Source organism: Vidua chalybeata, chromosome 2, assembly GCF_026979565.1.
Source record: "Vidua chalybeata isolate OUT-0048 chromosome 2, bVidCha1 merged haplotype, whole genome shotgun sequence".
Lineage (NCBI taxonomy): Eukaryota > Metazoa > Chordata > Aves > Passeriformes > Viduidae > Vidua > Vidua chalybeata.
Window position 1 is genome coordinate 63,151,736 of NC_071531.1, and position 19,751 is coordinate 63,171,486.

The 19,751-nt window shown below is 41.6% G+C and overlaps 1 protein-coding gene across 10 annotated transcripts in view; it reads right to left on the minus strand.

The window, feature by feature from the left end:
- CD47 (CD47 molecule) overlaps window positions 1-19,751 on the minus strand; it is a 30,341-nt gene that overhangs the window by 8,389 nt on the left and 2,201 nt on the right. For 2 of the 10 annotated variants that reach the window (XM_053936289.1, XM_053936290.1), the window contains exons 2-9: window positions 18,301-18,472; window positions 8,576-8,926; window positions 7,186-7,224; window positions 4,921-5,010; window positions 3,412-3,513; window positions 2,950-3,042; window positions 2,338-2,433; window positions 694-786 (exon numbers count right to left, since the gene is read on the minus strand). In XM_053936289.1, the coding sequence (XP_053792264.1) occupies window positions 694-786; window positions 2,338-2,433; window positions 2,950-3,042; window positions 3,412-3,513; window positions 4,921-5,010; window positions 7,186-7,224; window positions 8,576-8,813 (751 nt within the window). In that variant the 5' untranslated portion in view covers window positions 8,814-8,926; window positions 18,301-18,472. Of the gene's footprint in view, window positions 1-693; window positions 787-2,337; window positions 2,434-2,949; window positions 3,043-3,411; window positions 3,514-4,920; window positions 5,011-7,185; window positions 7,225-8,575; window positions 8,927-12,045; window positions 12,477-18,300; window positions 18,473-19,751 lie in introns of those variants that run through there. The other 8 variants (XM_053936281.1, XM_053936282.1, XM_053936287.1 and 5 more) reach the window with 6 other exon arrangements.

The window sequence follows — 19,751 nt, forward strand, 5'->3', positions numbered from 1 at the left end:
ACAGCTTGAAACAAAAGTCACTCTGACCCAAGCTGTAGAGTCCACGCAATGTTATGCCGTGGTGTGCCAGCATTCCAATCACACAGCATTGCTGAGTTTTGCTTATTTAGCACATCTTTAAATCTCTCATCTTTTTGAGATCTGATGAACAGATCAGTTTCTGAAACAATGCCTTGCTATTCTTTTCTCCTGGGTTTTAAAATTAAGCAGGAGGAAAACCAGGGCTCACTAAAATAAAAGGTGTGCATTCAAATTGCTCTTCTTTTAACCTACTTCTAACTAGTGCCAATCAGTAGGCAGATCACTGCTTCTTTAAATCCGTGTTTTGATAGGCTTTTGTCACCACCATCCCACAACCCACTCTACAGAATCCTTTACACCCTTTTGCTCTCTTCATTCTAAGATCCAGCTGGCCAACTGTGTAAATGCAGAACTTAAACAGCAACATGCCTCCTACAACTGAAACACCCTTACTTAAGAAACCTGGCTGTGTTGATCTTGAAATAGTTTATGATGATAAACTGTGGGTTTCTCAACTCAAGATTCCCCACGCGCTCTAGGAAACAAAGCAAACACATACAGACAACTTTTCAGGAATTTTTACAACTATGTAACTCTGAAATCACACCTTGTGCTCAGATAAATTATGTCTACTTGAAAGGAAAATAATGCAGAATATTAGGTGCTACTTACCCATAAAAAACACGTAAGGCAGACTACACAAACTTGCAAAAGCCATAATAGCTAAGCCAGCAATCAGAACAGATGCATGTAACGGAGGGCAGGCTGGGAAAAACATGATAAAAGAACTGTATCAACTGACACAAAAAAACACAAACTCTTATTTTCAGATATAACTGCTTAGTAAAATAAATAAACCTGATAGACAGGCATGTTCAATTTCGCTTTCAAAGCTATTCCAGAACTACTCCTGCATCTTTATTTTTTTGTATACATTCTTTAGTGATACAGAGGCATTTACTGATTTATCCTGCTTAGCTGAACTATTCTACAAATTTAGGTACTCCATTGTTATTTACTGCAATTGGTAATGTTCTTTCATTAAATGTATTTTAAGTTTACACTTTCATCTTCAATTCCAACTGTTATGGCCTGTAATAGTTTTACATGACAGAATACAATACTGTTGTTGTTACAACTATCTGTCAGCTCAACCCAGGATGAGATGCTTCTTCTGACAGTTCAGGGTCACAGAGCTGAATCCCCAGAGATACAGGTAACACTACCATGTGTGATCTGGAGAAGAACACCCTGAAAAACCTAGGGACACTTCGCATTTACAAGCATTATAAAACATCCTCCAAAAAATCCTTGTATTAATGCTTTACCAGAAATCACTCATCAGTTTATTTTACTATTATAACTTACAAATACTTCTATAAATACTAAACAGTAAGCATAAAATTCAAATCACTGCTCCACTGAAAAGGCTATCATTTCATCCAGATTAGACAAATCTTTAAAAATCACTTCAATAAGAAAGAGGTCTTAAATCCCCAACAAATCTAAAAGAATCTAAAATGAAAATCTAAAACGAAGAGTAACAAATCTAAAATCTAAAACGAAGAGTATCTGTGCAAAACAATAAATCAGGAACATAAAGTGCCTACAAGGAACATAAATATGCATTCCCCTACTAAATATATTGCCAAGGACAATTAGTCCTAAATTGACCCTTTTATCTGCTGTGGGGTTCTCTGGTGGCACAGGGTGGCAGGGAGGTGACAAAGGCAGGCCAGGGACAAGGGACATCACTGTGTGTGGTGGTTAGCTGGTGTTTCTTCACCGCAGGGACAGTTTTTCAGTGATGAAACAGTGTCAGCCATAACCACACTTACAACAGCCCAAGAACAATTCCAAGTTTACTGTTTCTACATTTACCTTCTTAATGTGTTTTAATGGTATTCATTGAAATATTAATGGACTCAGTTTAGCAAGGAATTTCTGATTTCATCACTGAACATGTGAAAATTATTATTTAATTTCTAAATACCCTAGGCCTCAGTAAGAATAACAATAATAGTCACCCAAAATTGACACTAACATGCAAAATTAAAACAATTAACTTTTTTTTTAATGCAGATGCTCAAAGAATGCAGTCATTAAATTTGTGTATACAATACCTCCTTTAGGCTAGTCTTCTTTCACCAGATAAAAAAGCACTAGCACAGTAGTCCTAAACTACATTTACAAAAGTTATTAGCTAACATACCATGTAGTGAAGCATTTTCATGAAGTTTTAGTGTTCGAAATAAACAAACATCAGGTGTAGACAAGAGTAAAAGGCACACTTTCACAGAAGACTTAACTGTTTACCTGGGACACACAGTGCAAAACCAACCACAGCAATTATAAACCCAAGAAGTTTCAAACCTATCAGAGCCAATGTTGCCTGCAGCAGACTGTCAAAAACTGGAGAAAAAGAAAAATTACAGAATTTAACTAGAGACATAAAAGACAGGTAATTGCATAAAGCCAGAAATCAGATTCTCCTAAATTCTAAGCTCAGCCAATTAGCTGACAACAAACCCACAAGTCACTGCAAGTCAAGGCTCCTGTATGTATACACACACATACAATTATATATATATAAATAACATTATAAACAAACCACACTTAGAAAAAAATGGAGCCCACATTCTCAGAGCTAATTATTCAACCTGGTCCCCAAACCCAAGGAAAGGTGAGCAGAAATCACTCAGATGTGCTACCCTAAATCTCACTGTTCCAGCAGGTAACTCCTACTTCTTCTGTGAAGCAACTCAGCCCAACAAACAAAGGCTAAACATTTTGTTTCAAGGTACTATAAATGTGATGAACGCAGGATGCTATTGTAGCACCTGCTTATAAAAATCAGAGTATTTTGTAGATTATGGGAGGAGCTCAGTTTTTTTCTATCCATACGTTATTGAGTAAAGAAATACTCACCAATTCCAAACATGACGTACTGAAGAGGTACCAAAATCACAGCAGGGATTACAATTAGGCCAAGACCAGCCTGATTCTGTACAGTATAGCCATCTGCAAACATTTATGTGGGAATCAATAAAATCAAAATTGTTAACTGGATTAAAGCATAAAGCAACAAACATAAATCACTGGCATCACCAAATTTCCCACTGAAGGACCAGAAGTCACTCTCTAGTCCCTAATATTCACCCAAAGCAGTAGGACAGAAAATATATATAAATTTTGAGTCAGTATCTTCCTCTGATCACTTGAGGGCCTGACAACTCCAATGTTGATTCTGCTGTAGTCTGTATGTTTTTTTTAATTTAAAAAATAGTAGATTGCAGCTAATAGGTGGTACTAACTTCCATACTACAGAATTGAAGAGATTCTTTTCCGCTCTTATTCCTTTAAATTAAGAGAGTAATTTTAATCACTTACCTGGGATAAAAAGAGCAGCGCCTACACCAGCTACAACTGCAAAGATGACAAGTGCTACAATAGTGCACACTTTCCTCTGAGATTCAATTTCATATTTTAATCCTTAAAAAGATAGAGAGGAAAACAATCAGACACATAGATTCTCTCACTGAAATATACATATTTATGACTTGGACTGTTCCTAAAAAAGAAACTCAAACTCGTAACATCTAAAACTATTTTAAACTCCAAAGATTTAATTTGTTTTTATTGTTTGATATGGTTAATATGGCTTACTCAGAAAAATGACAGCTGGCATTAGGGTTCCAGTCAAATTCTTGCTTTCTCCTTCCATGCACTTCAGCTGATATGTTATCAGAATAACTTTAGGACATGCTACAGGTTAATTCAGGTAGATGCACTGCTGATATTTAAATGTTACAGTAAATTTGTTCCTCAGGTGAGTGTCAAGAGAGGGATTTAGAAATTCCAGGTTTCATTCTCTTCCTCATGACACTGACATCACCTCTGTCCCCAAAGGAACTTAAATCCTAAAAGCCAATCCTGTAAACAAAAGTCCAAAAAAATCCACCTCAAACAAACCAACACAACACCCCCCAAAACACAAAACCAAGGAAACAAACATTCCCGAACAGTACACAGAAGAATCATGCCCAATTTAACAACCTATTTAAAGGCATAAGGTATCATTGGTGGATTCCCAGGTTACCTAAAAGAGTACAAATTAAAGGAAAAAAAATACACCAACACAAAAAAAAACCCTACAGTAAGTACACCCATATTTATTAATTTAATAATTTTCAACCTTGGACCATGGATGGACCTTTGAAGAGTCACGTAAAACTGCCATAGGTTCAGGAAAAAGTAATAAAGGAAGTTATACATAGAAGGCTGAATATGTATGTGATTATTACAAATCACTCTGAGTGCAATTACTTTCCATTTCTTACAGACTTGACTCTTAGCTGAAATGTTTCTTTTTTCTGTTTATTTTTTAGAAGTCCATAACTTTAAAAAGGCTGAAAAATCACCAAGGCTGAGGTATCAAATTGCACCATCTGAAAGACCAAGACATAAAGCACACTCTGCATTGCACAGATGTTGGTCAACAGTGTATAATGAACATCTAAGGATGTCTGTCACCGGTGAATTGATGTACTGCCTCTAAAAATATTTAACGAAAGCATGGATGTCAGCGTTAAATTATAACTAAGCCAGTGCTAAAAGATTAATGAAAATAGTTACATTATGAAGTGATCACACCATCCTTCTATCATAATGATTTTATGGCCATATAATCAAACATTTTAAAATTATTCAATAATGTCATGGTTAATCAACTGTGAAGAAAAGCTTCACACACACCACGCCTCTGTGTATTCTCTGGATCAACTCCCACATATCTTTTTGATATGAGTACCACCTTTCATTTTACATGGATGCCTATATGCATGGAAGTCATTTCAGGACAAATCAGCAACTGCCAAGAATTAAAGAGTAAATACTTACCAATAACACTTAACTGAACTATACATAAAACAACAAGTAAGCACATCAATAATACGATGCCAACCCTTTCCGCTAGAAGGAACCAGGATCCTAGAGAATAAACAAAGAAAAACAGAAGGAAGAGAACAAAAAGTGAGGCTATTTGCTTTGTAGTTATCATTCCTCTTAGGCTATGCTGTAGATTGCCCAATACTATACGCAATTCAGCATTAAGAATTTTAATAGGCTAAGAAACCTATGTCTTCTACCTTTGTGTTTTTCTGCGTGACAACCTACTTTTTCAGTACTTCCAGCCATCCCAGTATTTTCCAAACTGGAACTATTACCTTCCACTGGAGCAGAGAATATGCTGGTGCTAGATTTTGGCACTACAAGCTACTGAACTGGTGGAACTACAAAAATCTCTGTAAATCAGAAAAACAGTATTTAGGCTAAGCAGAGAAGGTATGAAAGGTCCAATCTGACGCCTCTTCAGCTATTCTATTCTACTTTCAATGGCAGTAACTCCAGAAGAAATCTGGATGTGTGGTAAGGAATACAACAGCTAGCCTAAGTGAGAGGGAAACAATTTTAAGTCTTCCAACATTATCCATCTAGATTTTTTTCTCCCTGCATTTTGGATGCCATAAGCTGTTCAGTCAGTCATGCTTTAAGACCCTGTAAGCCACTTCCAACATAAAATCCTGAAAATATCTCCACTGAACTAGAAAATACAGTTAATTCTTGCATCTCTGCTCATATATTCATTCAGGATCACTCAGTGGAATCCAAAGTCTCCACTTCTTACATTATACTTTCCCCCATTCCTCTGCCTGCACATTTGCTTCCGAAGAAATGTCTAATCTTTAATAAAGATGCATATTTGTTGCATTTTTCTCTATACATAAAACTTGTATCTGTTACTCCAGAAATATGTAATTAAATAGCAATACCTCACAATTTTAAATGCCAATTAAATACCCCGAGGGCAGCTTTAAAGTTCACAAATTTCCCTTTTTCCCTCCCCTCCTCGCACAAGAGGTCACAGAAGTAGATACAGTGCATACAACAGAAATACAAGGCAAACAGTAAGCTGAAGGCAAGAAAATGGAGAAATAGTTTCTAACTTCTAACTCATCAAAACAAGGGTAATTTATTGAATTGTATAAAGCAAGGCTTTTTGCTTCATTCGCAATATTGAAAAAGCAACTAATATTGAACAGTAACTTCAACACACAGTGGCCACTCCTTAGGTAAGCCAAATCCCAGTGATGTTGTAACCGAGAATAATTAAAGAAAGTAACTGCAAGCAAAGACTCTGAGAGCCACTTCATTTCCTCTGCAGCATTTCCAGCTGACAGTATCCCGTATAAAAAGAAAGCAGCCAAGAAGCCTGGTATCTGCTGGGGCTTCAGCGTGCAACACAGAGCCACGTGTGGTCTGGTACTGGAGTCCAAAAGAACTTCCTGTACAGAAGTGCTTGCAATACTACAGACACATGCAACATGCAAGGAAGAGGAACTGCTGAAAGCATTTTCCTGGAAATATACTTCCCTTACTCTGGTGCTTCATAGTAATCAACTGAACTGGCATAAAGCAGTGTTTGGAGAGCCAATATAGGGCAGTCAGTTCCAAGCTAAGAAGAGAGACTTCCAGACTAGGGGAAAGAAAGTGAAGAGAAAAGTAAAGGCAAAGGAAACAGGGGAAAAAGGCAAGGAAGAAAAGAAGAAATGAGAAGGATGAGGAAAGAAGAGAAGAGAAAAAGCAGCAAGAAAAGAGATGATGAAGAGAGGAAAAAGGAAATGGGAAAACTTGACAGTCACTCTCCTGGATCAGGAAAGTGTGTCTATACACAACAATGAGGGCACTTGCACAGAAATCTTGCTCACACTCTTACCCACTGCCTAGGTGAATCCAGGAGTTCTTTAAGAGAGATGGAAGATAGCTGGCTCTTGTATGACTATCTTCATTAAAGCATCAATTGGAACATGCTAGCAGTGACAGCATGAATTAATTGCTCAGAAATGACACAGTAAAGACTGGTACAGGATTTCCATTATCCACTAACCCTTTTCAAAACTCACTCACTACACTTTCTTCTATTAGCTTATTGTCTCAAGAGTTTCTCTAGAACACTGAGGAGGAGCAAGCAACAAAAAGTTGTGCAGAAGAACTGAGAGAGAGAGCAAGCGACTGATTTCCTTCACCCTCAAACCTAAGTTTTACATTTTCTAGCATATACTCTCAAACCTAATGCAACCTCAAAACTATGAGTTTTTCACTAACCACATTTTTCCTCTGGCGTTTCGTCACCGCAACTGACAACTAGAAAATGAAATTAGAAACATTATATCAGTTTCCTGGTCTGTTGTCTTTATACCAATTTCAAAATTATAAACACAGAGAAAATAAAACTTGCAAATGGGACTTGATTCTCCTACATTCTCAAGCCTTGCTTCCTCTTCTGGAGGGTAACCCTGAATTGCATAAACAGTCAAAAAAGCCTGAGTAAGCTGTAAGAGAATGAAGGAAATGGAAACTGTGTATACCTCTTCCCTGTTTCTGCAGCATTCTAAGAAAAGGATTATATTCTAGCAGCTTCACTTTCAGTGGCTATGCCCTTCTCAATTTCAGGATCATGTTTGCTATGCAGGGTATATGGTAACTCAATAACTAGACCCAACTGAGAATTACACAAATATCTGCAGCAGGACATAAGCAACATCTGTTTGAGCTTCACAAATATTTTATTGTGAAATGTGAAAACTAGTAGCAAAACAAAAAAAAAATTCTAGAGTGCATGGGTAAGGTTCCATGTGCTACACATATGCAACACATTCAGTGCTTCCAAGCAGCTCTCCAGAGGCAAGTCTCCCATGCAGAACAGATGGACAGATGGACTGGGCACACCTATGTCCAGTGAAACTGTCATGTCTGCATAGCATGGACAGATAACACAGGTACAGCAGAATCCAACAGCTGAGGCGCTGGAGAACGTGGGCTGGGACTGACAAGATAAAGTCAAATAGCTCCCTAGATGAGAAATTAATTCAGTGAATCTCATTCATTTTAACATCACTTTAAACACCATCTTTTGAAGATGACATTTAATGCTAGAAAACCACAGCAAGCTGCCATCTAGCAGTAGCATTTTCAACCTCACTAGAAAACTGCCTACTTTCAGACTGAGTTTTAGACCGCTTAAAACAGAATTTCTATTAGTTCTACCTGTAGTTTTCCAGCAGAGTTAAAGGTTGCAAGAATCAATTTTTCCAAGAAAAGATCTCTGCAGACACTGTGATGGATGTATACATTTCACTATTATGAAGATGATCAGAAATATGTCACGCAATAACATGAGAATGCTGAATATATCAGCATCTACATTATCAAAAAGATGTGGGAAAGCATAGATTTTCCTATATGGGACCTAAATCATGGTCAGACATCATTACAGAATGACAAAATGTGTTCAGATCTTTCCCATAGAAGCACTTCTCTCTAATTTAAACCAAAATAAGCCATATCAGCTTACAAGTTAGAAGGCCTGGGTGCTACATATTTTGGTTCTCACTTTAAAGGAATACATTGCCATGTTCATTATTTTTCTCTTTCCCTTAAGATTTTGCTTGCTTTCCCCTCCCAACAGGTTCTGAAACAATAGCAGGCAACTCACCTGAGCTGTTTTTAAGTTCCATTTTTATTTCTCCTTCGCTGTTTGATTCTGTTACTTTACAGCTGTAATTTCCCACAGTTGCTTGGGCACTGTCAAGCACCAGCGAGGCCACACCCTTGATTAATTCCACCTGGGATAAAAATCTTGCAGATGAAAATGAGGGATCAATGTTAAACTTCTTGTTTCCTCCATGGTAAAAAAAAATTGTAACTCCTTGTTTTTTCCATGTAACAGACATGGCATTTTCATTGTTCTGCTTTAGGTCAGTCACATAACAAGGTAAAACTACAGTTTTATTACAGTCATTTTTTTCCACAATACTTGTCCCAGAAAGTGACAACTGGGCAGAACCTATAAAGAAAAATGAAAATTGACACATTCAGAATTATTTCTTAATACTCAAAAACGAAGAAGAAATAATTACAACAAGTGAATTGGGAAAACAAAACAAACTCTCCAGTGAAATCACAAAAAGAGTATCATGCTTTAAGGGATCAACAGAAGATGAAAAAAAAAAAGGAATTATTATAATTATACTTAATTCACAATTCTAATTATACACAAACTCAAGCCATTCTCACATTAATTTAATCTATAGATACCATAACATATCATACATTTGAAAAAAAAATTGAGTTGTCATTTATTTACTTGGACACTTCTATTTCGCAAGGGGAAATACTGTCTGGTTTCTGCAAAGCATACAGCTAACATTAACCACAAACTGTCCCACTGATGTTCAGCGTTTTGCTGCTGATCACACAAGTATCTATACACTGAGCTACAGGCATCAGTTCCACACAAGCTTCCTTTACAGCTCGTTAAGGAAAGAAAGTCTCGCTATTACACTTCTGAGAAAAGGCAGGGCAGCTTAGTCAAGAAAGCTTTGTCACTTGTTCCCTCTTATCTCTGAAGGTGGAGCCAAATGCCCATAGGTTTAGATCATCTCTTGCAAATTCTCTCTTTTCCTTTCCAGTGGAGAATGTGCACACACAATACTATATATTAAATAAGATTACTACTTATTATTTGACTGATTACTACTTAGTATTTGACTGCATACACAACAGAATTGAAAAGGGAGAATTTGTAAAAATCACCAACCTGTATTACAAATCACTGTGACTAATGTCTCTAACAATCACATTCAATGCAGGTAAGGAAAAATAAACACTTCAAAGGATTACGTTACCACTGCTGGGTTTTCCCATCTCCCACACTGCACCACAGTTCTAAAACAGTAGCACTGACTAACCACTGTTTCAAGAAAGACCTAAGCCCTATGCCAAGATTTTATCAGAAATGAAGATTCAATCATTAGTTCTTAAGAATATCAAAAATTGTAACAGCAGTATATAAATTACATCAGGAACCAGAAAAAATAGGTTAATTAAACTAGCTTGGCTGTAAGCTATGAAGGCTTTGAATATTTTATTTTCTCTATTTTCCTTGTTTGTATGAAATCATAACAAAGTTTAATAGCTTTCTTCATAGTAATTGCTCCCCAAAACCATTAATAATCCAAAATGCTTTACTACATCCATCTGATAAAACCAAATATGGGAAGGATATGACAATCCCCTAATACTGTAAGCACTGAGACTTACAAACTGGAATAGTTCCAGGTACTTCAGAGGAACTACTGATACTTACATATATAAAATCAGCTCAGAATGATGATAAGTATTTAATGACTAAACTTAATTTGGGCAAGGGGAGAAAGAAATAAAAAGGGAGGGGAAAAAAGTTATGTCACTATTTGCAGTAGTTTTTTTTTTTCCCTCAAATCAAGAGTCCCAGATCACATTAAAAAAAAAAAGACTCCTGTTTTAAATACCACTTTAATATTCTAACACTATTTCCTGGATTACTATTGAATATTAAAAGCTTAAAATAAACTGGCTCTGTATATCTTATGCATGACAGCACAGTGAAGGAAGAAGTATTCTCTGGATTACTCATTGTGTTGCATTTTTTAACTAATCAAAGCAACAAAAGCAGAACAAAGGGAAACTATACACAAACCTCAACCTATGCCCTAATAAAAATCAAACTAATACAATTTAAACCTTCAATGGTTCTTTGTGAAATAAATTTCACACCTGTTTCACACTAAATCATGATAATAACTGTTGGGATTTTTCTTCTTTTTCAGAACCAGCACATTTACATTTTTGAGGGCTCTGTCCTCTGCGACCCGGCCGCTTTCACGGAAGAGGTTGTGCGGCTGCTCTCCCACTAAAGGGAGCCCCACGGCTTCCTGCAGATGGTACTTCCACTTCCAACCTCCCAACAATTCTGGTGGTAAGAGGAAGCCAAGAGAACGCTCTCCCAACAGTCAGCAAATCCTGCAGGCAATGGATTACTGGGTGGGCTCTTCGCCTCCAACTTTCTCGTAGATTATCATCTTAGAGGTGTCACATGAAGGTGGCAATTTTAGAGCCTTAGACTACGCAGCGTGGGGGCTTCTGAAGAACTTGCAGTTGCGAAGCTGCCACAGAAAGGTTCTGCACACGCAGAGCAAATTCAGATCTGCCACACACGGCAAAACTGGTTAAGTTTGGTCAGTGCACCTGATGGGAGCCGGCCCTTCTCACCTCCTCATGCAAACCATGCTGACATTTAAGCCAGCCTACTGCTAACCCCGGAACCCAGACTGGGATTTCGACATGAGGTTTAAACACTCAAGTTTCGATGTGCTGCTTCCTGAAAAAACAGTACTACAGCACCTGCACTCGGTGAAATTTTTTTAGCTCTGTCCCCCCACCGAGTTCCTTCTGAAGGCAGAGAAATAAGAATTTAAAATTGTGCGACGTCAACGGCACTTCGACGGCACACAAACCTAGATCCTACAGATAAAGAAAAGCCGTCAACCGTAGACCCTGCGCAGCGGGGGACCAGCGTGACTCTTTCAGGAAAGCACACGGAGCTGAGGAGCAAAGCTCTGGGCACGCTGTGTCTCCTCTCCCCCGCAACTTCTGCGGGGAGCAGCCCACCGCCAGCCCTGGGCACAACGCGGGGAGCGGCGGCGGCTGAATGACAGCGGGTGTTGTGTGCGTGTGTGCGTCCCCGCTCCTTCCCAAAGGATGGCGATCTACCACTACGGACCCGCAGTCCCACATGCGCCAGCTGCCAGCAGGAACAGCCGGGAGTTCCGGGCAGGAGCGCCGCGAGTCCCCTCGCCGAGCGGCGGGAAGACGGGCGGCGGCCGCTCCGCCCCGCTGGCTCCAGGACCGGCCCCCGCCCGCCGCCACCCGACCCTCCCCTTCCCGCGGCTCGGGGGGTGACTCAACCCTTCCCTCGCACCCGCCTCGCACCCCGGAGGCCCCACCAGAGACACCGCCGCGGTACTCGCGCCGGGACCGTACGGGATGCGCCTCGGGGCGATCGTTACGGCCACAAGCCGGAGCAATCAGGACGACGAGGGAAGGGGAGAGAAAGGCAGAAGAGCGGGCGCGGCGGGCACTCACCAGCGCGCAGGGCGCCGAGCAGCACGGAGGCGGCCAGCAGCCACATAGCGGAGCGGCGGCGCGGCCCGGCGCAACGATGGCTCGAGCGGCGCCGCAGCGGGCGGGCGGCAGAGGGGGAGGGGGCGCCCGCGCTGCTGATTGGCTCGCGCCGCTGATTGGCGCAGGGGTGGGCGCGCGGGGCGGGCCCACCTTCACGGACAGCCTCCCCCCCCCCCCCCCACGGATACTCTGCAGTAACCCGCGGGAGTTGTGCTGCGATAAGGCTTGGTTTTGGTGATGTTTCGTGCCTTTTTAAGGTGATTAGCAGGACGTGTATCCCACGCCCGGGGCCGCGGTGTTGTGGCTCGCGTTTCCCCGCACGCACAGCGTCGCGTTCGGGGCCGGGTAAAATGGCTGCCAGGGGAAGATGCCGGCTCCAGTAAAAGGGGAAACGTTACATGGTGACTCCTCCACCGCTTTGTTGATTACGAAACATCTTGATTTTTTGAAGGGTAAAAACCCCATTGGGGTGGGCAGAGCCGCGGCCCAGCGGGGGTGGGAGAGGACGGAGGGAGCTCTTCAGTTTTCCCCGTCCCTTCCCCTCAGTCAGCTGACGCCGGGGGCTGAGGGCATCCTCCTTGTCGCTAACAGCCTGTGGAAGGCCGGCCTTGGCAGGAGTACGTTTGCTCCTGGCTGCAGTCATATACATTAAGTGCAAATGAAACACAAGGTGTTCAAAAACACTGAAGAACTTGTAAGCGATCAGTTGTTGCACTTAATTTAAAAGCGAGGATAAATGCTCCTTTTTCCTGTGTTTGCAGTAATACATACATTTGAACGAGGTTTTTTTTCCCTCTTCTTAGAACTTTTAATGTAGAGCTGTCTTAACATTTTGAATCTTTGTTCTCAAACATATGTGTTGCTGAGGCATTAAAAAAAGGACTGTTAAATATATTTGGGGAACACACCTTTATGTACATTTATAGATACGTTTATATTTACAATGTTGTTACAAGTTCCAAAGTTCAAGAGAGGATGAAAGGGCAGAATCAAAACTCTGTGAGAAATTGAATTTCCATAGGTTTTATGTCTTACTGCATTTATGGGGTTTTGCAACATTTATATTGGCTTTCTGTTGGGAGGGTCTACTGCACAAACACCCCCTGCTTCCTGAGTCTCTATTCTCTTAAATTCTCCCCCGGCCCTCCCTAAGTGATTAATGGGTACTGATGCCTTGACTGCTGCATTTGTTTCCTCCAGATATTCATAAAGCACTCAGACATCCTCCGGCATTCAAGTTTAGTAAAAAGCCTTGAGCTGTGGGAGCCATCTGACTCGAGAAATGATGGAGGGGGCTGGCACAAAGCTGCTGATCCTGCTCCTGCCAGACTGACTCAGATGATGTTCTCTGGAGGCCAGAAGAGACGAGCTGGAGTAGGGGTAGCAGGGAAGACATGTCTGCATCAGCCGTAGCTCATATCTGTGTCTGTGCCCTGTGTGACATACTCACGTTGATGGCCACAGGCACTGGGGTCCCCTTTGCAGGGAGCTGCACAGCATTTTCTGTAAAAAAAACAGGAATGCTCTCCTGCTGCAAAGAGAAGGCTACAGCTGCAGCACACACTTGTCCCTGTTGCTAAGGTAACACATATCACACCCACACTGGCCTAGAAGCAAAACAGTGCACATGGGAAATTTCGGAGGGCCAGGAGCCTAGCGTGGGAGAGCACTGCTCTTTCAGGTGCTGCTGCCTCCTGTACTACTGAGCCAGGTCTCACAAATCCCTCAAAGATAACTCTTCCCATGCAGTTTCCCTGACTGTGTTGGAGGTTGCTGCACCATCCACTTAGATGTGCACCTGAAATGCTTTGTCTTGTAATGCTCTACCTTCTGCTGCCGAGAAATGTCTGCAATGCCTCTGCTTGCTGATGGTTTCGGGCAGGAGGACTGTGCAGCACAAGGCAGTTCAGGTGCCCACTGAAACACAGGCTGGGCAGCTCTGCTTCTGTTCTGAACCAGGAACACAGAGCAACCTCTGTTGTAATACAAGAGCTCCGTGCTTTTAACCACTTTCTAATATCACTCTTGTTTTGCCCAGCAGTACATGGTGTAGAAGCTCACAGAGAAACACATCTCAGCAGCTGTGAAAAGCACATCCCCAGCACTGACTTGTGTAAAAGTCCAAGTGCTCCAAAAGTGAGAGGTCATATATTTTGAAAACTGCCTGAGTCTCTCATTTATGACTTTCAAGGCACACTTCCGGTCTTTAAATTAGGCAACTTATTTTATTTCCACTACTAGGCATGGATCTGCCATTTTATACTGTTTTACAGCTCTTTGGAATGTCATCGATCACTCTCTGGGGTCAGCAAGCTGTGACAGGCACAAGTCACATACAAAAGCCACTGTACAGGAGGCAGCGACTGCTGTGGCTGGCAGGAAACTGCTGAAGAGTGACATAAAAGCCCAAGTGCCTAAAGCAAAGGGTGTCAGTAGCTGTGATTTGTAAACTGACAGTGAGGGCTGTCTCCCTTGGCAAGAAATGCAGTGGCCAGGTCTCCATATGTGTTCCTGGACTCACTCACCATAGGTACCCTACCCTAACACAGAAACCACCCACACCCAGAGCTCACAAGGCAGCAACGTGATGGCTAATACCTTGTTCTCCCTCAGGCTTCACAAAGGATTCACAGAGCAGCCTTTTTTCCTTTCATTTCTGATCTGGAAACTAAAGCGTGTCGAGGTTAAATGAACTGACTAAGGTTGCATAATTAGCCAGTGGCAGAGCTGAGAATAGACACCATCTCCATTTTTTCAGGCCTAACATCTAACTCTCAGGCCCTTCTTCAGGGCATAGGCAGGCTAGCAAAACTGTATATCACAGCTCTATAGAATATGACATTTTTAGAACAGGCTCAACCCTGGAGCTTACTATGGTTCTGAAAAAAACAACCAAACCAAAACCAAACCCAACAAATGCAAAAAAAAAATTTCTTTTTATGAGTGCTCCTCCCTGGATAAGAAGATAAAAATGGAATTCAAGTGACATTTATAAATATTAATGGACTTCTAAGCACTAGCACATTAAATAAGTTCCCAAGGGCCAAAGCCTGAATTTACTTTGAGTAATAGTTTCTGAAGACCTAGGCAAAAATAAAGCAATGCTGTGAAGAAATGTTAACCTTTCACAGATGTTTGGTAGGGCTAAAATGCAGTCATTTGTACTCCATTTCAAAAAAACTGTTTTAGGGAAACAGTGCTTCTTTCATACTCCCAACCCTCCCCTTCTTCACTTACTCTCTTTCTACTGTTGTTGTGTATTTAAATACATTTTTTTGCAATTTCCTTTCTTCAGCTGCTGCTGTAGCTGCTGGGATTCATCAGGCAACTCAGTGACATTAGTGAGTTAGTGGGGGGATATGGGAGACAAGAAATCCTGTTCGCTCTTGCTCAACAGAAAGCACTCTGGGAAAGGTTTAGCTAACAGGGAGATAAGGGGGGTGAAACTCCAGCCTGTGAAACTCTCCTGCTGTGAGAGCTTCTGAAAGCAGATTTGTGTTCCAGGTCACTGAACCCCCACTGCAGGCCACAGCTGAGATAGCCAGGTAGACAACCTGGGGTTACCTTCAGCTGCCCTCCACCTACATAAGACCTGGAAAACTGGATCAGGTTATTGGCAAGCCAAGTCAGGAATTACATGTCATGGTAGCTAGGCAGTGAAGATGGTGATCTGCTTTCATCTTAGGCATTTTGTTCTTTCCAAGAACGTCCTGTAATAGTGAAGCAGTATGTACCATTTTAGGGAAAGATTCAGCTAAGTTACTTGGTTCTCAAGGGTTCTAGAAACCTCTCACTTCACACCAAATTCACCAGAGAGAGGGTCAATTCTTCAAAAATATTTAAGGAGAAATGTTCATAGCTTTGAAGCTGTTTAAAGACATGACTTCGCATGCAGTGCAAGTCAGAGTCCCTTTTGATGTCAGAGAGAATTAGGTTCTACCTGTCCTCAAATATCTGGCTCAGTCACTTAAATGCATTTACATAGCTGGCCTTAGCAGCTTTCATTAGTGGCTGGCAGGTCTCTGAGCATGGAGAACACGCTGTCCTCCACACTATGAGTCTTTGTTAGCAGTGCACCCATTATGTTCAATTAGTCACAGCATGGAGCATATGCTGACCGTGCCTTGCACTTTGCTTTTCTGTCCTGCCGGGGGGCACCTACCAGCCCAGCCCAGCCCAGCCCAGCCCAGCCCAGCCCAGCCCAGCCACCACCCAGGTTCTGCAGCCTGCAAGTACAGGCCCAGGGCAACACAGTGCCACTGCCTGCATCAACACAATGACATCCTTGCATCACAGCCAGCAGAAAGAAGGGCTGTGCCTGCTCTTGCTTTGCACAGCAGCAGCCACAGCCACAGTGATGTCCCCTATGAAATCACACCCATGGACAAGAACGGTATGCTTTGTGAGATGTCTGCAGAGACAGCCATGCCCACTGACTCTCCAGTACTGCAGACTGGCTGGCTGCCTTCAGCCAGAATGGGCTGAAGATCAGCTTAGGCCTCCCAGACTTCCTTGACATGGCACATTCTCAGTGTGGTCTTGTGCTTTGCCCTCTCCCTCCTCCTCCTCCTTAGCCCCAACCCAGTCTGCTGCTGTCTTTCACAAAATCCATAGAAATATAATTATCATGGAGATGTCTGCCTCTGGCAGTTTTTTTCTCTGGAAATAATTATAATTGGCTGTGGCAGTTAAAAACCTATCGGTGTAGACAGATGACAGACAGTACAATCACATAAGCTTCCCTCTGAGAAAATTAAGCTAAAACCCATTTATCATCCCGGATGGAAACAAAAGGTCTTCCTTTGAAGAGCCAGGCTGTGAAAACACAAAGAGAAGACTGTTATGCCCATGGATTAAATCTGTGGTAGGTAACCAAGCACAAGCAGTCCATTTACAGCACTATGATACTGTAGGAATAAGAACATTACTGCTTTCATCTGAGGAATACCTAGATGGGGACATACCAGCCCCCTCAGATGCAGTAACTGAGGTCCCAAGAAGATAATTAAGCCACAAGGATCTGAAGAGTGACTCCACCACAAACATAGATAAATGTAAGCATATTCACATAGTGTCTATAAGGGCTACTTGCATGGGGATCCACTGCTGGACATGGATCACTTATTCGCTCACATGCTATCCCCAGGAGGAGTCCATGCCGTCTTCACTCAGCTTCCTAGAAGAACCCAGGCAAGGACTGTGCAGCCCTTAGAATCACAGGATGCTTTGGGTTGGAAGGGACCTTAAAGATCATCTAGTTCCAATTCCCACCACACCCCTGCCACATGCAGGGACAGCTTCCACTAAACCGTGTTGTTCAAAATTCCATCCAACCTGCCCTTCAACACTTCCAGGAATGGCGTATCCACAGCTTCTCTGGGCAGCCTGTTCCAGTGCCTCACCATCCTCACAGCTAATAATTTCTTCCTAACATCTAATGTAAATCCCTCTTTCAGTTTAAAGCCATTCTTCCTTGTCCTATCACTACTTGCCCTTGTCAGTAGTCCCTCTCCTGCCCTCTTGCAGGTCCCTTTAGGTACTGGGAGGCTGCTCTAACAACTCCCTGGAGACTTCTTTTGTCTAGGCTGGATAACTCCAACACTCTCAGCCTTGTTCTCTATCTTGGTTCAGGAGCGCTCAGTCTCCAGCTGGGCAGGATAATCCAGCCACCCTACACAAAGTCTTCTTTTTTCAGTAGTCGTTTTTTGCAAATTATTTTAACATCTGTCCCCTCTTTGGCCTGAATGGTTTCTAATGGCATGCAGGTTGGCATTAATTGATTTTATTCTTAATGCATCCAAATTCAGGTTGGGTGCAATTGCAGAGGCAAGTGGGAGGGCTTCTTTTGGTGCAAATTTAAAACAGTTAAACAATTCATAAGAATTCCTGAGATGTTTTTAAGCAAATGAAATCTGGGTGAGGAGAATGGGTGTCTTGTGGAAGTTGCTGACTACCCAGTACTTATGAACAGATGATAGCCTCAAATTCCATGAGACATGCTTGCATCTAATGGTATTTGTAGAGACACAAAATAAAATATTGTTAGCATGCAACCAGTTGTTATATGGGAGAGGGATGAGAAGGGAAAAGAGAGGAGGGAGGATGGGAGAGATAAGCATAGAGAAATACCAGAAACAGAACTGCACAAAATGTTTTCTCTAGGTTTAGTTCTCAGGATTACAGATAGTCCACCAATAAATTCACTAATTGACATACCTCACATGCAGCCACATTAATATCCCAACTGTTCACTTGGCCAAGTGTTTGATTTCACAGACAAACTCTTCTGCCTTTGGATGAAATTGTGGATGGTTTCTACTTTTTTTTTTTTTTTTTTTTTAATAGTCTTCTTGGCTTCCAACAGCTTTGCCTGGTTAAATTTCCCCTTCTAGCAAAAAAAAAAAAAAAAAAAGAAATTAGACAGATCTCTTTTGGCAGCTGTGAAATGGTTGCATATTGTGTATGTTTTCTTGATAAGCTTGCATGAAATGGAATTGGTTTTCTTTTGATGGATACACCCCTTTCAGCACAATGTCCCCACAAGATTAGCAAGTGTTTAATTTTTTTAGAGACTTTTTATGTGCATGTAATGTCATGTATGCTACTTCTATAGAGCATTATGAGTAGCACATGAAGCTGTTGGAACAGGGAGACTGAACTGACTGAGGAATGTTTCCCCAGTGACTGTGCAACGTGATTTGTGATGATGTGTAGTTTGCTAGCCACAAAGCTTCAGTCGGTGGCAAGAACTCTGTGAGATTTGGGCCAAATTCAGGTGCTGTAGAATATATGAATTGGCTGTGCTGGGTCTGCCCTAAAAGCAGTTTGGCCCCAAGTTCTGTAATGACGGCACCCAGATGCGGGTGCCTGGGGACAAGGGCAAACATGCAATAGTCCCTACTTTCTTGGGTCCTCAACCTGCAGTCTATTTGAGCTCAGACTCCCTGAGCTCCTGTCTTCTGCATGTATTAGAACCCACAATGCAGAGAGAGAGAGGAGATGCAACTTGCACTGAAGACAACTTGCACTGAAAAGAATAATGGGTGAATGTGATTGCTCTGACTTCTTGTATGGTTATGTTCATGAGCCTCAGCCTACCCTGTGCTTCAGTGCAATGCTATTATTAAGAATAAAATCAATGAATGACAAAGGAGATGTTCCAAGACAATAGGGAAAAGGCCAAAATTAGTATAAAAGGGTAATAATACTATACATGATCTTTATTATTATTATAGTATGAGATGAAGTGGCTGGCATTATTATTATAATAGTATGAGATAAAGTGGCTGGCATTCTGACATTATTTTCCCCAATATTTAATTTAGCCATGAAGGTCTTTCAAAATTATATTAATGAGAGTCCAGAGAGGAGTGACCAGCAAGGAAAAGTTTTGTTTTGAAAGTAAAAGCTTTTGTAAGGTGGAGGTAGGATCATTTAATCGTTTCTCTGATAAAACCTCTCAAGAATAAATTCAAATGTAAGAAAAATGAATTACTGGAACAATTAGCAGAGTATGATGAAACTTTTCAGTACTGGTAGGACCCAATAATGGCTAATGAAGAATCACAGACTGGCATTGCAGGTGGCAGCTAGACCACCAGTGCAAGCTGGTTGTGAAGCTGGTAGTGCATTGTCAACAGAAAATTCCCCACTGCCTTCTTTGCCTC